The sequence below is a fragment of the Stegostoma tigrinum genome, chromosome 33 (assembly GCF_030684315.1).
Source record: "Stegostoma tigrinum isolate sSteTig4 chromosome 33, sSteTig4.hap1, whole genome shotgun sequence".
NCBI classification, from domain to species: Eukaryota; Metazoa; Chordata; class Chondrichthyes; order Orectolobiformes; family Stegostomatidae; genus Stegostoma; species Stegostoma tigrinum.
The window spans coordinates 17605646-17627366 of NC_081386.1; the positions used below are offsets into that span (position 1 = coordinate 17605646).

The 21721-nt window shown below is 42.2% G+C and overlaps 1 protein-coding gene across 3 annotated transcripts in view; it reads right to left on the reverse strand.

Annotated features, from left to right (window-relative positions):
- myo1ea (myosin IEa) overlaps positions 1-21721 on the reverse strand; it is a 140610-nt gene that overhangs the window by 3425 nt on the left and 115464 nt on the right. For 2 of the 3 annotated variants that reach the window (XM_048562751.2, XM_048562753.2), the window contains exons 20-28: positions 20862-20976; positions 18850-19019; positions 11024-11169; positions 10167-10313; positions 9463-9620; positions 7830-7922; positions 3795-4002; positions 2697-2732; positions 746-915 (exon numbers count right to left, since the gene is read on the reverse strand). In XM_048562751.2, the coding sequence (XP_048418708.1) occupies positions 746-915; positions 2697-2732; positions 3795-4002; positions 7830-7922; positions 9463-9620; positions 10167-10313; positions 11024-11169; positions 18850-19019; positions 20862-20976 (1243 nt within the window). The remainder of the gene's footprint in view (positions 1-745; positions 916-2696; positions 2733-3794; positions 4003-7829; positions 7923-9462; positions 9621-10166; positions 10314-11023; positions 11170-18849; positions 19020-20861; positions 20977-21721) is intronic. The other variant, XM_048562752.2, reaches the window with a different exon arrangement.

Below are 21721 nucleotides of genomic sequence, written 5' to 3' on the forward strand. Positions count from 1 at the left end.
AAAGTCCTGAACACGGAATTTCTTTTGCTGGAATGAGACTCCACACATCCAAAATGCAAGGTTGTGTATCACTGATAGCTAATTTTTTAACTGGGTGTAAATTGACATAGACTTGAATGCACCAGTCCTAATGTTCTCAGTCACTCTTAGGTGAGATTGGTGGACAAAGGCAATGAGGTCACACAACTGAACCCATTTCTGGGCTGAGTCCAGAGATGGGGAATATAAAAGCACACCCTGGTGAGAGGTGAGGCATCCAATGCAAAGTTTCATTTTTGTCCATTTTATTACATGTGTGAAAAACACAGGTCACTGCTCATTTACTATGTTGCCTCACCGTTTCTTAAAAACACAAAATCCAGCCTACATCACTGGGATTAAAATTGTAAGATAGTAGAAACTGCAGATGCTGGAGAATCTGAGATAACAAGGTTTAGAGCTGGATGAACACAGCAGGTCAAGCAGCATCATAGGAGGAGGAAAGCTGACGTTTCGGGCCTACACCCTTCCTCAGAAAGGGTCTAAGCCTGAAACATCAGCTTTCCTGCTCCTATGATGCTGCTTGGCCTGCTATGTTCATTCAGCTCTATACCTTGTTACATCAGTGGGGAACTGCAGACTATCTGTGCAAATCAATTAAGTAGGGAATAGAGGATGTTTTCAACTTTTTCATTAAATTTAATTTGACCGAACATGCAAAGAGGAAGAAAGCTTTTGGCTGCATTTAAAATAAGCCACTACTTACCTTCCCTAACTATTTCTATAACATCTTCTGCATTAAAACTAAGTTCATCTGTGTCCTGAGCATCATATGCATACAGTGCCTTACACTGTGGTACCTGAGGCTTGGGTTTGGGTTGAGGCTTAGGTCGACCTCCTGCTGGTGGTGGACGATTTGTCATCTGTCTGTGTGCACTAAAGTAAAAGAGAGAGTTACAGTAAATCACTGGTCCACAACTTGAACTTCTGCGGCCAGTTTATATTGCACATGGGTTTACTTCAACAGTTAAGGACTGAGGAAGGATCAGAGAATGCAAAATTGTCCATCAGGAGTGTCCATACTCTTTCATTTTGAGGAGCATCCAGGTTCTGGCATGGACCTCTTTGAGAGTCAAGAAAACAACTTGCCTTTTTATCCGTATGCTGTCCTAAGGCAAAGCTTTGCCTGAGACCCCCATGATATACAATTTTTAAATCAGGATGAATCTGAAAGTAAGACAGCAAATCATAAATAGGGGAGAATTGATTGCCAGGGCTGCTGAGTTAGGTATGGATTTGGTAGATAGTTTGGACACCCCTGTGGATCAGCATCAATGCAGAATGAGTGGAAAAAAATTGAGAAATATTCCAAATATTCTGGTATCTCCTTGATTGATCTCGAGTTTGGTTACTCATCATCCCTCCAGTTGTTGAATCCTCTCTCCTTAAACACACCATGAGTTTATTTATCCTCCTCAGCGCATGCCTTTGCTTCACGAAATGGCTTCCAACTCTTTTGCATCTTCAAACGTATCTTTATTTTAAATGCTCCCCACCACCACCCCCAACAACTTCTGTTTCATTACTTCTAACATGCTAATTATTAAATTTTTCCCCTGGTATTTGATTAGATTAAACTTTCTTACTCCCCTTTATAATCTTGAAATTTCATTTTTTAAACAAAGTAAATCAAATTAACTAGTTTGGATACCTCACTGCCCAGATTTTTTCTGTAATTTGCTAGAAGCTTCTATACTTGTGTCACTCTATCTTAAGTTTCAGCAGCTACACCCCCAAGTCCTTAATTTTGAGTAAGTCCTCATAATTATCGCATGTTTAACAATCTTTTTTCGGGAAAAAGTTTATTTCCTCTAATAACTCAAAAGAAATACAGGGTTTCTTCCTCCTTATCTAAACCCTCAAAGTGCAGGGAAGCCCGAACGGGAAATTGATTTCTTTAGAATCCTGTAACTTAGGAGTGAATTCAACTCGGTGTTGCTGTTGACTTTTTGAAAGAGCTTCCCTTTGCTTTCCTGCGTATCGTCCTTTTCAAGATTACATATTCCCCTTTGAAAGTTATTCTTGAATCTGCTTCCACTCTTCTCTCGGGCACTGCAATCCTGATCGTAATAACCTGTGCAGTAAGAAACTCCCCCAGCCTCCTCTTTCACCAACTCTCCTGTAGAAACAGTTTATTGGCTTCTACCCCATCAGAGTCTTAAGAATAGATCTCAATACTAGGACTTCCTTCTGAGAAATCTGGCACTGTGCAACGTGATGCCTATATGCTAAATGCACCCATGCTTTTTAATATTTTATGTTTTAGTTTTGAAAAGAAAATTTGCAACAGCAATACAGGATAGGAAATGATGCAGCACAGTTTTACAGTCAGACCTGAGCATAGTTCATTCCTTCAACACACACTGTATCTCCATTTTAACAGCTGCAAGGGTATTGATGAGGATTATCGTATACAGGTTTCAGTAAATAATGAAGTCACATTAACAGCAAGAAATATAATTTGCACACCACTACAGCCATGACTGTCTATAACTAGATTAGCATGATGGTTTCCTATATCCTGGTTAGAACTAAAACTGGTGATGTTACTAGACCTACTACAAGCTTCTAAATACTAAATGAAAATAAACCAGCTGCACTAAATCCAGAAACAACATCACAAGAACCACCACCAAAAAGCATCATTTTTGACTCACTTTCCTCCATTTGGTCGTGTCATTCCAGTATGTTTACTATAAAAAGGAAGAAATTTTTACAATGATTTATATGCACCTAATATAAATGCTATAAGTAATACAGCAAAATAGGTGAGGCAAAGTTTTGTTTTGGTCACATCATGTTTACTTGTTGGATTCATTTAATGCAGGAATTTCTACAATGTCATTCAGAGGGAGAACAGTTTCATACATTTTGCTCCTGTCTCCATCAGATTGTATTGCAAATCCATGACCTGCCATCAGAGGGCACATGTTTCACATGATTTGGCATACAGAGCTCCCTTGGAACATGTCATCTCAGTGTCCAGCTGAACCCAGGCTGAAGTTATGTGACTGAGGAAAGCTGTTCCCAGAGACTCAATGTTCAACAGTTTGATTACTGTTCAATTGTTAAACTCTCAGTGCACCACTGGCAAACTTATTTCAGTTTTTAGTTCCCTGATTCCCGATAAAGTAGCTGATCTCAATTATAGCGATATTGGTAGAACTATGTCTCAGAATCCACAGAACAGTGCTTGAAGAGATAAATTAGCCTTGATTTCCACTTTTTATACCTATCTTGTGACTTTTGCTGCAAATTACGTGTAGGTGTCAGGTGAGGTCAGGATTAGGCCTGGTCATGAGTGTCTCAGAGAAACAACTCGCTGATGACCGAGACATTCTGTCTTTAAGAGAAGTTTTAGGATGTGTGTGTGTGGAAGGGTACAACAAGAGTTCTCCACTTTTGTACCCTCTCCTACTTCCCTGTTAAACAGGTTCTCAGCACAAATGTACCCATACTTCTCAACAAAGTGAAATAATCCATGTCTCAAGGTAGAGATTTCCTGGATAGATGCTCTTCAGTGCCAGTAACAAAGCCAGTCACAACTGTTAGATAATCTTCTATGTCTCACAGACATACAATGTTCCTGCACCTGGGATGTGCACCTCCAAATCTTTCCTCCGAGTGGAATTCCAGCACACTTCCAAGGAATGGAACTAGAAGTTCCTCAACCAATCAAACGCCATTGACTGTGCTGAGAGATATAACAAGACAACAGAAACCTAAAGTAGCCAAATGCCTGGAGCTCCTCTTACCCTGCAGCACCCTGCTCGGGCACTTTCAGGAAATCCAGATTATGTTGAAAGCGGGCGTGTTGCTCTGTGAAGTTGGCACCTGGCCTTGGCAGTGATGGTCGGTCTGACTTAGTACCTTGGTAGGGTATTCTCCGAGTGGGTTGAGAATTTAAAGGTGGCCATTGTGAGGTGTTATGGAAACCTTTTACAACTCCATTCTGATGGCAACCTACAAACAACAAATCGAGAGGGAATCCATGTTAGTTCTTCTAGGAAAAGGCATACGTGCAGTAGTAGTGACATTGATTGTAGTCAGTAATGGGATATAAATCTGTCATTTTGAAACAAACTTGCCAAAGAATCATTCAAATGACATTGACGTATATTCAACATAACAGTTTTAGCATTTGAGGAATCGTGAGCACAGAAAAAGGCCCTTTGGCCCATTAAGTCAATATCGGTCAAAAACAAGCATCTAACTATCCTATTCCCATTTTTCAGCGTTTGGCCCACATCTTTGAATGCCTCAGCATCACAAGGGCACATCTAAATACTTCTTAAATTTAATGACTGTGTTGCTAAATTCATTTAAGTTATTCCCCTCTCTGTATCCCTGCCCTGTGTGTGTATAGGTGTTGGGAGGCTGTGGTGGGGTGGGGAGGTAGAATTAGACTACTTCGCCTACCTCTATGTAATAAATCATAAATACGTGCTTTTTGTGCTGTTATTGCACACAGGTAACAGAGCGATTCCTGCCCCGCAATAATTTCAAGTCAACCTGCGATCAAGCTCAGCCTGTTTTTGACAGTACTGCCTTTACACTAGCTCAGCTGGCATATCCAACGTCGGGAGGTCCTGGTCTGTCCTGGTTGAAATGATCAGAGGCCAGGTCAACACAAATGCCTCCGTTTTCCAGATCAGTGGAGGGGGGTAATTCATGGACTCTCAGAATTATTACGGTGCGGAAGGAAGCCATTTGGCCCATTGCACTGTACTGGCTCTGTTGTCCAGCGTTGTTCTATTACCAAGTGCAAATCTCCTGCCTTTTCCCCATATTGCTGTATACATTACTATCCAATAAATTATGTCTTCAATGCCTCAATTGAAACAGCCTGCGTGACAATATTTCCGTACTGTGCGCTCGATGCAGCAAGAACTCGCTGTGTGAAAAAGGTTTTTCTCACATCACCCTTGCTTTGTTGGCACATCACTGGTGTTGATGCCAAGGTTCTTGCTGTTTCTTCAGATCGAATCTTACCTACCACCATGGGCAAGTCTGCTTTGAAGCAGTTGAAACTGTCAACATTTTTTCAATCTTTGGTACTATTGGTTCCTCCTCCTTGGCCAACGTGGCAATCTGGGACAGAACTTCTGTGAATCTGATGTGTAGAAACCCTGACATCTCTTGTTTAAACCTAGCATGAGACTATTTTTCATAACTGCAAATAAAGAAGTACCCTAACTTACAAATACAAACAAAGCCCCACTTTATAAATCGCATGGAATTTGATTTTGTTTTTCTTTTCACTATCTCCACTACTCACCACCACCCTCCCCAATAATGTTACCTATTTCTCTTGTGAAGATATTAAATTACATCAGAGAACAGCTTTGTAGGCTCCAATCACCCATGATCTCCCTAGACTGCAAAATGTTGCAGGCTATTCATCAACATGAAAGCCCAGTCTTCCCCTTGTGTGAATAATTGCTGGCTTCCATCAGGGCTTGCTGGCTAATGACCAGATCAGGCAGAGTTCGCTCTCTGTATTGGCAAACTGAATGGAATATGTACACCGAACCTGCCTTTGGGTTGCCAGCTCTGGTTGGAATGTATTCCCGGAGGCTTCATCACATGACCACTTAACCCCAACCACCCCATCACCACCCCCTGTAGTACTGCCTTTGGTCTCTTGACATCGATTCTCACTAAGCCCCCATTCCTGACTCAGTCCAACAGTTTTCTTTCCCACATATTCCCAATTAGAACAAAGAACAATACAGCACAGGAACAGGTGATTCAGCGCTCCAAGCCTGTGCCAGCACATTTTGCCCCTCCATATTAAAACTGTCTCACTTACAGGGTCCATATCCTTCCATTCCCTTTCTATTCACGTATTCATCCAAGTGCTTCTTGAATGCTGCTAATGTGTCTTCTTCCACCACTTCCTCTGGCAATGCGTTCCAGGCACTCACCACCCTTTGTGTGAAAAATGTGCCTCACACATCTGTTTTAAACATCCCCCCTCACACCTTGAACCTGTGACCCCTAGTAATTGACCCTTCCACCATGGGAAAAAGCCTCATACTTCCCTCTCTATCTATGCCATTCACAATCTTATACATTTCTACAAAATCAACCCTCAACCTCCTGCATTCCAGTGAAAACAAAACTAATCTATCCAACCTTTCTTCATAGCTAAAATCCCCCACACCAGGCAACTAACTGGTAAATCTTTCCTGTACTATTTCCAAAGCACACATCCTTCTGATGTGTGGTGACCAAAACTGTATGTAATATTCCAAGTGTGGTCTAACTAAAGTTCTATAAAACTATGGTATAAACTTGTTTATTCTTATACCCTATGCCCCTTCCAATGAAGGCAAACATGCCATAGGGCTTTATTTTAAGATTACATTCCCCTCAGTGTGCAAACAGGCCCTTCGGCCCAACAAGTCCACACCGCCCCTTGAAGCATCCCACCCAGACCCAAGCCCATCCCCCCCTATAAGCCACACACCCCTGAACACTACGGGCAATTTAGCATGGCCAATCCACCTAGCCTGCACATCTTTGGACTGTGGGAGGAAACCGGAGCACCCGGAGGAAACCCACGCAGACACAAGGAGAATGTGCAAACTCCACATAGACAGTTACCCGAGGCTGGAATCAAACCCGGGTCCCTGGCGCTGTGAGACTGCAAAGCGAACCACTGAGCCACCGTGCCGCCTGTTTCTACTCCTTACCTATCTGCACTGCCACCTTCAGTGATCTGTGGAACTGCACACCCAGATCCCTTTGCATATCAATACTCCTAAGGGTTCTGCCATTCACTGTATAATTTCCACTTGTACTTGAGCTTCCAAAATGCATCACCTCACATTTCTCCAGGTTAAACTTCATCTGCCATTTTTCTGCCCATGGCTCCAACTGATCCATATCTTGCTGTATCCTCTGGCAATCTTCCTCATTATTTGCAACTCCACCAATCTTTGTGTTGTCTGCAAACTTACTTATTCGACCAGCTACGTTTTCATCCAAATCATTTATGTAGATCATGAACAGCAGAGGTCCCAACACTGATGCCTGTGGAACATCACTGGTCACAGCCCTCCATTCTGAAAAGCATCCTTGCACCACTACCCTCGGTCTCCTATGGCTGAGCCAGTTCTGTACCCTTCTTTCCAACTCACCCCAATACCATGTGACTTCACCTTTTGACTCATTCGGGACCCTGTCAAAGGCTTTACTGAAGTCCATGTAGACAACAAACGTTTTACAAAATGAAAACCAAAAGAACTGCGGATGCTGTAAATCAGGAACAAAAACAAAGTTGCTGGAAAAGCTCAGCAGGTCTGGCAGCATCGGTGGAGGAGAAAACAGAGTTAACATTTCGGGGCCGGTGACCCTTCCTCAGGAACCTTTCCTCTGTTCTGAGGAAGGGTCACCGGACCCAAAACGTTAACTGTTTTCCCCATCAAACGCTTTACCCTCATCAATCATCTCTGTCACTTTCTCAAAAAGCCCGATCAAGATAGTGAGGCATGGCCTCCCCCGTACAAACCATGCTGTTTATCGCTAATCAGTCCATTGCTTCTAAATGCGTGTAGATCCTGACCCTGAGAATCTTTTAGTTTTTAAACTACCTTTTCCAAAAAACAAAAAGAGTGACTCCAGGTTTTACTCCAGGGTTGCTCACAGCAGTGCTCTGGAGATAAAATCTTTACTTCTAAAATTTCTTGGCCTCCCTTTTTTTTCTTAGATTTTCTCAATCCGATGATCACATGAGAGAACTGTAATCTTAGTCTTAATAGAATTGCACTCTTACAGTGATTTACCTGGAGGAGGGGGTGCTGCTCGAGTTGGGACAGATGTCATTTGAGGCCTAGTCGTTAGTTGTCTCCCTTGTGTCAAGTCCCTCCTTGTCGGTCCTAGAATGAAAAGGTACAAAATAATGGAGATTCATCAAACATTCATGGCCATCAGCACCTAATCCACACTTGAGAAGGAATGCAAATGAAGATTAATCAGCAGGCTGTAAATGTATAATTACAAGTTTCTTAGCAACAGCGTGCTTTAAACAGTTTATTTTACTCTGTTACATAGGTAGCAGAAAATATCTAAACACACGCAGCATAAAAATGTGCAGCTTGATGGCTGTGTGACCCAGTGTTACCAAGCCTCATAACTGACACCTGGCCTGACAGTTAGTTGCAAAACACATGGATACGCACACGTGCGCACAAACAGACATTTTTGACATTTTCACTGCACAGAGCCTTTTTGTTTTTATGTGCTTTAGTATAAATCAAACATCAGACATGTTCTTTGCATTAATGCAATATTATTTGTTCCATACATTTTGGTTTGGGAATCAGCTCTTTAATTCTTGATTTAATTTTCTGCCCATTCTGATAAATAGAAATGAAAAGAAGAAAGGAATTAATGTCCTTAATTCGGCCGTGAACAATGTTTTGTTGCTCAATGAAAATAATCAGAGGGTTAGATAAGGTGGATAGGGAAGAGCCTTTTTCCTAGGATGGTGACGGCTAGCACGAGAGGGCATAGCTTTAAATTGAGGGGTGAAAGATATAGGACAGATGTCAGAGGAAGTTTCTTTATTCAGAGAGTAGTAAGGGAATGGAACGCTTTGCCTGCAACAGTCGTAGATTCGCCAACTTTAAGTACATTTAAGTCGTCATTGGACAAGCATATGGATGTACATGGAATAGTGTAGATTAGATGGGCTTCAGATCGGTAAGACAGGTCGGCACAACATCGAGGGCCGAAGGGCCTGTACTGTGCTGTAATGTTCTATGTTCTATGAAACTTGCCAGGACTATACACTCTCAGGTGTGGACACTGAGTACCAACAGGTACTGAACATGGACACTTTAACAAAAAAAAATGATTCGGCACAACATCAGCACAAGGCCACAGTCTCAGGGTCTGGGGCTGATCATTTAGGGCCGAGCTGAGGAGAAATCTCTTCACTCGAAAGTTTGTGAAATTCCCTACCTCCCACAGCCATGGATGCTGATCACTGAGTATATTTAAAGTTGGGTTTTCACCTTTTAGGGAATCATGGGATGGGAGAGAGGATAGCAAAGTGAAGCCAACATCCAAGATAACCATGATTTAGACTCAGGAGTCTATACTACCTACACTGCTCTTATTTTTTACATTATTAGGATGTGTATCCATCCCTTTCAGTCACAGTTCTACCTGGCAAACTCACCACAAACTGGGGATTGAAATGAAGCATTCTGTTCTGTCACACAAGCTAAACAATTCTTACACTGTTCTTGGGTTAATTCACAGAATCAAATTAGTGGAGCAAGTCAATTTGACTTTTCCCTTCTCCTGCTACTATCTGATCACTAATACTAGCATTTATTGTGTAACACCGATGTGTAAGACAAATGATTCTGTTCCCGTAAGGCTAAGTGCTATGGTGAATGTGTCACTTACGTGAGTTCTTCGGTAACCCTGGGCCAATGTTGACCTGCAAGGTTTTACTGCTGGGTTTCAGCACGGCCACGTTCCCATTGCCTTGGATGAACTGGATTTGGCGAGAGCTACCAGCACTCCAAGGGCCCCAGTTATCCTTCCTCACCTTCATTTCAAGCCTGAGTAACAGTAAAAACAAGTGTTAAACCGAAAGAAGACACATGCGTTTATGTGGCATCTTCCACGGCCTCTAATGACCTCAGGATGTGCAAGAGTGTCTTACAACCAATGATTTAAGAAGCCTGTTTGTTCACTTTTGTACCATTGAGAAACTGAGCAGCCAGTTGCCACACAAAGATCCCTCAGCCAGCAATGACAATAAAGAGCCAGTTCATGTAGCTTAAGGGGGTCAACTGCTGACCAGAAAACCAGGGGACATTCCCCTGCTCTTTTTCACAACACAGTCATGGGATCCCTTCCCATCCGTGAGGGTTAATGGAGCCTTACCTTAATATCTCCTCCAAAAGAGGATCATGCTGGAGTGTGGTTGGAACACACAACTTTCTTACCCAGTGGTAGGAGTGACCAGGCCAATGTGTAAAATAATGTGGAAATGCTCCAGAATGAAGCAGTTTCTGTGCCATGCACTGATGGGCTGTTAAGTAATTTGCAAGGTTTTGGAGTGCTGCATGTGTGTGCAAACCTATACAAACAGATGTACTCACGTGTTACTAAATCTTAGAGGTAGTTTCCTTTGCATTCGCTCTTCATAGCGTTTTGATAAAAGGCTGATGAATTCAGTTTTAAAGACAGACTCCAGCAGACTGTCGTACTCCTGTTCATGTAGGATGAAGAAGTCATCTTGCAGTGTGCTGCAGAAAGATCAGAGTCTGGGATTTACTCGAATGGTCATATGCTAAATATCGCCTATCTGATCTCACTTTCAGTCTTCTTCAATGGTTAAAAAAAAAGCAAAACGCTCAGCTTGCCGGAAATCCGAACCAAATACAGGAAGCTGGAAAAACTTAGCAGGCCCTGCAGCATGTGCGGAGAGAAAAACCAAAGTTAACATTTCAAATCCGGAATGGCACTTCTTTGGAAAACAAGAAATCATGCTGAACTTGAAACATTAACTTCTTGGAATAGTGCTTAGGACCTAAATAGATAGACAGGATTTACGCCTTTGTCTCCCAATTAATAGAAGAAGTACACTAAACCACAGAGGAGGATATAAATACATAACATTTAATGTGTTAAAAAAAAGTGAATTACGAGGACCAGTAGGCCATTCAGTCTCTTGAGAGTGCTGCACCATTTTCAATGAGGTAATGCCCAATGGGACTGTGGCCTCAACTCCACATTTCCAATTACCCTCCCAGTAACTATCAACTCAAAAAACAACGGTGTTGCTAACTGAGCATAACTGCAAACATTTCATACAAGTCTTGTGACTGTGACATTCACAGTGAGGCCAACATTCTGAACAGCACGAGTCGGTACAGAACTCCAAGATAATGCTACACGACAGTTTTGTGACTGCCTAACAGTCATGGCTGCTGCTTGCTTGATCACTCTGGCTTACCTCAGTGAAACGGTTAAAATCCGCTCCAACTCGATCTTTCTCTTTAGCACTTCTTTCACCTGGCCTTTCATAGGACCATCCTTTACCTTCTCTCGTCCAATGAGATACACAAACTTCGGGGTGAGCACAAGGTCACGCTTCACGCTCTGGAAGCAGAATGCATTATTTTAAAGAGATAATGGGAACTGCAGATGCTGGAGAATCCGAGATAACAAAGTGTGAAGCTGGATGAACACAGCAGGCCAAGCAGCATCTCAGGAGCACAAAAGCTGACGTTTCGGGCCTAGACCCTTCATCAGAGAAGACCTCTCTGATGAAGGGTCTAGGCCCGAAACGTCAGCTTTTATGCTCCTGAGATGCTGCTTGGCCTGCTGTGTTCATCCAGCTTCACACGTTATTTTAAAATTCTATCACAGGGAGCCAGACAAATGAAGAATTAATATTCAACAGATACCAAGCAGCTTTCCAACTACATGTGATATGAGCCTTATTGAGTTGGAGAGAAGCTATCAGGACAAGAGCTGAGGTGAAATGCTTTTGAACTTATTTGACTCCATTGTGAATGACAACTTGATAAACTTTAATGAATAATAGAGTTTTCTTTCATGTTTCTCTTGGATCTTCTGGGTCACGAGACCAAAGCTCCATCAACAACACTTTGTAAACCAGTGTCCTCCAGCACCTAGCAAAGGGAACACCACAACCTGCCAGAATCCTACCTATGAACTACATCACTGCTTCTTCATTGTCGCTGGGTCAAAATCCTGGAACTCCCTTTCTAACAGCACTGTGGATGAGCCTATCTTATAAGGACTGAAGTGTGCAAATCATCTTCTCAAGGGACATTAGGTATGGGGAACTCCTGATGATGCATATGAAATGAAAAGATAGCTAAGATAAAGCATCATAGGCCTTCCATTCTTTAAATCTAACTTTTTTATCCAGGCACAAAGCAGAATCATCCTGATGCAAGATAACAAGATGTACAGCTGGACGGACACAGGAGACCAAGCAGCGTCAGAGGAGCAGGAAGGCTGACATTTCAGGTCTGGGCCTTCTTCAGAAATGGGGGAGGGGAAAGGGAATTCTGAAATAAATGGAGAGAGTGGGGGAGGTGGATGGAAGATGGATAAAAGGAGCAGATAGGCGGAGAGGAGACAGACAGGTCAAGGAGGCGGGGATGGAGCCAGTAAAGGTGATCGTAGGTGGGGAGATAGGATGGGGGTTGGTCAGTTAAGGGAAGACAGATGGGTCAAGGAGGCAGGGTTGAGGCTGGTAGATAGGAGGTGGGGATGGGGGTTGTGGTGGGAGGAGTGGATAGGTGGGAGAAAGGATGGACAGGTCAGGGAGGTGAGGACGAACTGGGCTGGTTTTGGGTTGAGGGCAGGAACGGAGAGATTTTGAAGCTGGTGAAGTCCACATTGATACCATTGGGCTGCAGGGTTTCCAAGCGAAATATGAGGTGCTGTTCCCACAACCTTCGGGTAGCATTGTTGTGGCACTGCAGGAGGCCCAGGATGGACTTGTCATCCAAGGAGTGGGAGGGGGAGTTGAAGTGGTTTGCGACTGGGAGGTGTAGTCATTTGACGTGAGCCATGTGTAATGTTCCACAAAGCGGTCTCCAAGCCGCCGCTTGGTTTCCCCAATGTACAGGAGGCCACAACGGGTATAACGGATGCAGTATACCACATTGGCAGATGTGCAGGTGAACCTCTGCTTGATGTGGAAGGTCTTCTTAGGGCCTGGGATGGGGTTGAGGGGGGAGGTGTAGGGGCAGGTGTAGCACTTCCTGCAGTTGCTGGGAAAAGTGTTGGGGGTGGTGGGGCTAGTGGGGCGTGTGGAGTGGACAAGGGAGTCACACAGAGAAAGGTCCCTCTGGAAAGCAGATAAGGGTGGGGAGGTAAAACGTCTTTGGTGGTGGGGTCAGATTGCAGATGGCGGAAGTGTTAGAGGATGATGCATTGGATCTGGAGGTTGGTGGGGTGGTATATGAGGACGAGGGGGATTCTGTTTTGGGTGTTGTTGTGGGGTGGGGGTGTGAAGGATGAGTTGCAGGAAACACGAGAGATGTGGTCGAGGGCATTTTTGACCACTGAGGTTGGGGGGGGGGGGGGGGGGGGGGGGGAGTTGTGGTCCTTGAAAGGTGAGGTGAAGATCCTGATGCTCTTTCCAGCACGAGACACTAGGTGGTGATCAAGATCCATTTGCAGTTTGGATTGTAATGGATGGATTAATCAAGATCCATGAACGTGACCCTAAATTCCACCATTCTCTGGATGCTGCCTAGCATGCCAAGGTGCTATCCTGCACTATACAATCTGGTATCTGTTCCTATTCTGAGTCTGCTGCATTTCTGTCACTGTTTTATCTCTCTGGAGTTCCAATAAACTCTTCCATTATGATACAGGATACTGAAACTCTATCACAGCTCACTGCTATTCCATCCTCTCCGAAAAGAGTCACAATAGCATATGGCTGTTGATGTTAGAGTTACATCATCATAAACATCTTTGTATCAATTACATAGGCATTCTCAGTTCATCACTTATTATAGTATATGTTCTCAATATAATAATCTGACATAATACATTGTATTTTACATATTATCCATTCTTAGAGTTGTCACTATATATTACATATTGGGTATTATCCATGCTCCGTATATCATTATACACTACACTATGATATATAATACATTCTCAGTACATTGCTATTTTCTGCACTCCTCCCCACCCCCAATAAACCCACAGTTGTTCAGGCCAATTGTCACATTAAGACCCACACCAACTGATGCCAGCCATTACATCAGGGAACTGAGATAAAACTTTTGGATCAATGGGAATCACCTAAGCTGATCTAGTGCACACCTGCTGTGCGATTCCAAACAAATATTTAAGATTGCAAGAGTTTTTCTTGAGGTATATAAAAGATAGAAGAGAAGCAATAGTGATCACTGGACCTTTGGAAGATGACGCTGGAAAGTAGTAATGGGAATCAAAGAAATGGCTGAGGAACTGAAGAGGTACATTGCATCAGTCTTCACAGTGGAAGACACCAGTAGCATACCAGAACATCAAGAGAGTTGGGACAGAGGTGAGTGTAGTAAGCATCATTAAAAAGGGTAGGTGCTGGGGAAGCTCAAAGGGCTGATTGTGCAAAAACATCTGGACTGAATGGACTAGACCCTAGGGTGCTAAAGAGAAAGCTGAGGAGATTGTAGAAGCTTTGGTGGTGATCTTTCAGGCATCACTGGAGTCAGGAGTGACTTAGAAGACTGGAAAATGGCTAACCTATCACCAATGGCTAATGTTTAAGAAGGGAGAGAGGCAAAACACATGGAATTAGGACAAAGAGCCTGACCTGGCTCATTGATAAGCTTTTAAATCCCCTTGATAAGAATGAGATTGGGGAGTACTTGGAAATGCATGGTAAAATAAGGCTAAGTCAGCATGGCTTCATCAAGGGGTGCTCTTGCCTGACAAACCTCTTAAAATTCTTTGAGGTGGAAATGAATAAGTTAGAGAAAGGAGAACTAATAGATGTGATCTATTTGGATTTCCAGATAACCTTTGACAAAGTCACAGGAGGCTGCTGAATAAGATAAGAGCCCACGGTGTTAGGGGCAAGACACTGGCAATAGACAGAGGATTGGCTGACTGGCAGAAGGGAGACAGTAGGAATAAAGTGACTGTTTTCAGGATCGCAGCCAGTGACTAGTGGGGTTCTGCAGAGGTCAGTGTTGACACCACGACTATTAACGTTAATACATTAATGATTCGGATGAAGGGACTGAAAGCATTGCTGCTAAGCTTGCGGATGGCACAAAGATAGGTGTAGGGGCAGGTAGAGGGAGCAGAAATGCTGTAGAAGGACTTGGACAGGCTAGAAGAGTGGACTAAGATGTGGCTGACAGAAAACAGTGTGGGAAAGTGTGAGGTTGTGCATTTTGGTAGGAAGAATAGAGGCGTAATTATTTTCTAAATGGGGAAAGGCTTTAGAAATCTGAAGCGCGAAGAGGCTTAGGAGTCAGTTTAGGATTCTCTTTAGGTCAAAATACAGGTTCAGTTGGCAGTTAGTAGACAAATATGATGTTAGCATTAATTTCGAGAGGTCTAGAATACAACAGCAGAGATGTACTGCTGATGCGGTGTGAGGCATTGGTCAGACAGCATTTAAAATAGTGTGAGCAGTTTTGGGCCCTGTATCTGAGGTAGGATGTGCTGACGTTTGAGGGGATCCAACAGAGGCTCAGAAGAATAATCCCAGGAGTGAAGGGCTTGTCATATTTGTCGTAAAAGTTTCCAGGTTAGGAAATGGCCTAGTGTATTATTACTGTTAATCTAGAGAACAAGGTAATGTTCTGGGGACCTGGGTTAGAATCTACCACGGCAGATGGTGGAATCTGAATTCAATAATAATCTGGAAATAAGATCTTAATGATGACCATGAAACCATTGCTGATCGTCAGGGAAACCCACCTCGTTCACTTACGGTTGTTAGGGAAGGAAATCTGTCATCCTACGTGTGACTCCAGACCCACAACAATGTGGCTGATTCTTAACTGCCGTCTGAGTATTTAGGAATGGGTAATAAATGCTGACCTAGGCAGTAACACCCATATCTGTAGATGAATTAAAACAAAAACTTGTAGGACAGACTAAAACCTCAGGGCGAAGGGACAGCCCCCTAGAACTGAGATGAGGAGGAATTTCTTCAGCCAGAGCTTGGTAAATCTGTGGAGCTCATTGCCACGGAAGGCAGTGGAGGCCAAGTCATTGAGTGTCTTTAAGACAGACTTAGATAGGTTCTTTATTTTTAAGGTGATAAAAGATTACAGGGAGAAGGTAAGAGAATGGGTCAAGAAACATTCCAGTCATGATTGAGTAGCGGGGGAGACTCGATGGACTGAATGGCCTAATTCTGCTTCCACATTCTTTGATCTAACTTGCCTGATTTTCACATGCAACATGAATGTCTGGCAGTGCTGTGAGACTTCAAGGTCAAGCTGGACGCAATAACAAACCCGCCAAGAAGACTCAGCATTAACAAGTTTGACTACTTCAACAAAATGCAGCCCTTCTTAATGACAGACCTGAAGTTAGATCCGCTGGAACTGCGCCTCAGCATGATTGGACAGCCTGTTCAAAAGCAAGCAAAGAATGCTTTTGCTACTCTGCATAAAAGCAACAAGCTGCTGAAGATATAGATGTTATGTCCTCACAGCTCATTGTGTGTGAGTTTCTCAAGAGTGATGCCCCTTTATGCTCTATCTTATCTATGATCAGTCCTGCGCAACATGAGCTAGCCAAATAATTGGATGCACTGCTACAAGTTATTAACAAATTTTTATTGATTGAAGGATTCCTTCATAATTTTCAAAAGTCATACAGGACTTGAATATCAACAGCAGTGCAGTGCCCATGTGCACACTTAATATTGCAAGTTTATTCACCAATACACCACTCATGGAAACCACAGATATCTTCTTGATCCACCATCATTGCACAAACCAGTGTTCCGTGAACTTATGGAACTCAATAACTCAGAGTTCAGTTTCAACATCAACATGAAAACCCAAATAAATGGTATTGTCCTGGGACCTCCACTGAGCCTAGTACTTGCAAACATCTTTGTTGGATTCCAAGAAAATTGTAACTTTGATGGAATAATACTTAAATCTTTTATATTTCTGATATGTTGATGACACATTTGCTATATTTGAATCGCAACTGCATGAAAAAGTTCCCTACCATGTCCTGATGAGCTCATCTTGCACTCAAGCTCTCTTCTGCAATGGAACTGTCAAATGAGCTTCCTTTCCTCGATGTTCTAGTTGGGAATTCAGCCATGGGATTCCCTACTACTATCTATCACACATTAGTAAATATGTTGGGATTCCTGCACAGTTCCACGCACTGCAAGTTTGGCTGTATCAGCAACTGTAAATTTGGCTCACCCTCCAAACAAGAGGCTGAAGTAGGGAACGTCAAAATCCATCCTGTGGAATAATGGCCGCCTTGATCTGATCATTTCTTGCTGTGTATCACCCAGTTCAAGAGCTTTTCTTAGGCCTGTAAAGTGTCTAGTCTAAGATTATGTGGAAGAATAAGCTATCTCAAAAGTTGGAGGTGAAGTCAGCTGTTTCATCTAGGGCTAACAAGCAGTTGTAACATTAATGGTGTTCGCCACTAACAGGATGCAGATGTGCTACCTATCACACAAATGAGTAAAGGTGAAAGCAAATTTCAATGCAAGTGTGATACAAGGTATGTAGGGTATACATTCCAAAGACTAGTATAAAACATCATATCCCTTTGACTGTTAAGAACCAACAACATACTGACCATTCCCATCCAGCTAGCTTTTGTAAAACTCTCAATGCAGTGTCCAACTTTAGTTATGATTTTGCAGCATAATCCTGACTCTGCAAATTATTCACTGACAATCATTCAATTTGGGATTGAGAGTGAGTGTCACAGTGAGGTGCACTCGCATGTACTAGAAGCTACATATATCAATATACAATGTACAGATTTTTTTTTTTTTTTTTTTTAAACAAAGAACCTGTTCATATATTGTACTAGTTTCAGCTCAACAAAATAGCTGACAGCCATTCACTGTTGCAGTTTTCAGGGCAATATCCTGAAGACTAATCTTTCAAATTGCCTGCTTTAATGTTTAAACAACTACTGGCAGCTAACTATCAATTATTATAAATTGGTGTAATCTTCAATGACATCACCTCTATCAATGACTGTCCATTTGCCAACCAATCCTCACTCTTCTCTCACACAGTACAAATTTATTTTTCATCTTTATGTTGATATTCTTGTGAATCATCCTGATGAGTACAAAAGAAAAAGCTTTGGCGTAAATGTCTTTTTTTCAGCTGTTCTCAAGCTCTGTACAACCAAGCAACAAATTAGATATTTGGAAAAAAAAATTCGAGTATGAAGTTCTTCAGATGGATGACTGGTTCTTTCCAACAATGCATACTGATTGTCCGTTCAATGCCCAGTCCGTGGCACAATTAGCCTCAATAAGCTTAGGTTAAGAAGGGGAACTTTATTAGCTCTGATCAACATGCACTGATCCTTTGTTAAAAGTCTGTAGGCAAGAACTGTGTCGAGTTGAAATTGGATGTTCAATTGAGCAGACTAATGTCATCCACTCTTACACTTACCATGAAAATAATACTCACTTCGCCAAGGTACCAGAAACCAGGTACATGACTGTTTGAAAAGATCGGGCTCATGCAGGGGAACCAAACAAAAAGGCTTCAATAATTAATACAGTGCCGTCAACACAATCACACAGACTCTTTCTACCAGAAACATTTAAAATATTGCCGAACTGCCTCTTGTGATTAAAAACACTCAGTAACCCTTTAGTTCAAACGTTTCATTATCGTATATACTACAATGTCTGGACTGAATGGCAGGGGGTGCTTTAGTAACTCATTTCTTTAATACTTAAGAAGGGGAACTTTATCTATTAGCTCTGATCAACATGCACTGATCCTTTGTTAAAAGTCTGTATGCATTGTTGGAAAGACTGACTTTATTGTTTTGGTACTCACAGTCCAGCTATAAAAGCTGTGTGTGTGTTGATTCTTATTTTCAAACAATTCATTGGATACATCCATTCTCAACATTAGAATTAAGCATTGATTATTCAGCACAATGGTGGATAATCAAGACTCATGGCCGCCTTCTCTCTCACTATCGGTAAGGAATCAACTTAAAATTTATAAATTAATCTATAAAACAGCTAATGATTTAACAGAAAAGTGCAGACTGGATAGGGGTAGATGAAATCAGACATACCCTGAACCTTCTGTCATATTTAGTAACAGCATCTGCAAATTCAACCTTTTCTCTTTTCCCAATGAACTGCCGCAGTTCAGGAAGATCTTCCATTCCAATGTAGTCACCAACAAAATTCCTGTTGATGCTGTTTCTGCGCCTCTCCTTTTTATTAATTAGCAGATCTGAAGCTGAGCAGAAAAATGTTAGGTTAGAACCTCAGATTAATCCTTTGGAAATGCATTAATAGTTTCTTATTGCTCTCTGGCAGAATGAAATGATGGGAATTATAGCAGGCTAAAATTCCAGCCAGTTTTCTGTACCAGGCTATTCCTTCTTGTGAAGGTGTTGGTTCCCCAAATGGCCCAGTCTGTGTGAACCTTAATAGTAAGAATTGATGGGTTCTCAACCACAAGGGTAATGGAGACAAGAGGATTTTAGTCCATATCTGTGGTCCTCACACTTGCCAGATAACTATGTTACTATCAAAAACAGAAACCCTGGTTGATTTCTACTATATCCTTGAACACTGGGGCATTAAGGTCAAGTGTAGTAATCCTATACTTTGGATACAATCGCTCAGTGACCCAAACTTTGACAGGGTTTAGAAACAGTTCCATTGTACATGAAGCAGGATTAATGCCATGAGTCAGTAATAATTACAATAGTTTTCTAGTTGATTGGCTGGTGGATTGAATCGGTTAGTGGAATGTGGAACACATTTGATGTTGTGGCAGATGTACCGTATGTGCCTTGGCTAATGTGGCACTGTGTAGGGGAGGGTCTTGTGAAGGTAAAGAAATATAGAGTACAGGAGCATCCTAAAAATCCCAGTTACACTAGAATAAAAGCAAAAGCAAGGACCTGTGGATGTGGTGAGTCTGAAACAGAAACAGAAAATGCTGGACGTAGACAACAGGTTGGCAGCTAGTGCCTCAAATGCATGTAAACACAGGCTTCTATGTATAACAGATGTCTTTGGTTTGTCTGGATAGAATCAAACTCCTCTGTTTGTTTCCTTGATGTGCCACTATACCAGGACCAAACTGCATTTGTGACTATGTAACATAGACAAAGATAATATTTATGAATAAAGTACATTTTTGACATAAAAAGAGCTCTGTAGAGACAGAAACAACACAAACCCTTCTAAAGAAGAGATGTATCCAACTCAAACGGTTAACTCTATTTCTCTCTCACCAAGTTCCCTGGTTAAAGCAATTGGCGATGATAGTGCAGAAGTGGGGGAAACAATATGGAAGGGAGAGGGAGGTATGGAATGGGGGATTGAAATAACATAGGAACAAACAGTGGCAAAGGGCTGGGAATGGTAATGAGAAGGGGAATTAAAGCAGTACTGTTACATTTCATTCATTGGTACTCTGCCTGAGGGTAGGCCCTGTCGCTGATTGCCTATGAATGCTTCTCTCTGAGCTGTTTCTTCAGCAGTTTTTGGCCATAATGGTTTGCCATACTCTCAGTGTAGGGGTGAGGCATCAGATCCCATGTCTACCGCCAGCCAGAATGGGAATCTGCCCTGCTGCATTCTGAGCCACACACTAACCATTGAACGGTTCAGCTGTCCAATCCCACTCTTCCAATAAAGATACTAACTCCACAACAGATGTCTCTGCCAATGTAGAACCATCACTAACAATTCCAGTAAGGAATCCAGACAGTGGAGTTGAGGCCACAAACTACTGAGCCACTATGTTACCAAGTGGCAGAGCAGGCTCGAGGGACTAAGTGACTGGCTCCTAATTTTTCTGTGTAAGAAATAATAAAAGGATTTGTAGATGAGATTAGATGTAGGATGGTGGCAGGAGGCTTGTGTTGAATATTAACACTGATACAAACTGGTGAGGATTAAGGTTCTGTTTCTTGTAAATAACAATGTATAACACAGCAGGAATGGATCCTGGTACTGTTCTGTTCCTGAATTGTTCTGCTACTCGGTGTAAAACACACTGTGCTATTGGGACAGGCCAGCTACTGAGTAACTGGGACTGCTCCAAGTAGACAAGATTCTCTACCTTCCTCTCTCATTTTTACATATTTCTTCCTTGCAGCATATCTCCTCCATGCCTTCTGAATCGCTCGAGCATATGCATCATATTTTCTTTCCCTCATCTCTTCGAGCAAAAACAACTGCAGAAAAAAGAAAAGGAAGATCAGCTCAATTAGAATTCTCTACTTTACCCATTCAAGGTTTGCAACAGGTGAGGCTGCAGTAAAAACTGGAGAGGGGGAACAGACTTTAATGCTGAATGAAGTAGGTGGCTCCCTGATGCCTTCTTTCAAACACATTCTCTTGCTGGAACCAGGCCTCAAAACTTCAACTGACAGTGACCCCAGCATGAAACAACAGCATTCCTTCTGCCATGTGGATGTTCCAGTGCTTTGAGTGTTCACAATGAGCACACTTAGAAAAAGTTTGGCAGTGAGTGTTTACAACAAATCATCATGCAATGTGGAGATACAATTGGCTCTTTGTCGAGTGTCTGTTGGTAAAAAGGGCTGATATGCAACTTTTAAATCTGTTTCCCAGTATTGACGTTTTAAATTATCTCACTTCAGTCAAAAAGCTCCCACTAAGTAGGTGCCTATCTTGATTCAGTATTAAATAATATGCTTCCAAATGTGAAGGTACTGCCTTCTGTTTGGGTTCAGGGGTCAAATCATTATTTTTTCAGAGGTTATCATGAGGGCTATTTCTTGACTTTCAACACAACTCTTCAGCTTTCAGGACTGCTTTCTCATTCTCACCAAGTTTTTTTACAAGATAATGCAGTCATGTCGTGATATTGCCTTCTGAGATACTTGGGTTCATACATAATCTGAATTCATTCTCATCATCATCAAGCCCCTCTTTAAACTTAAAATCACAGCACCA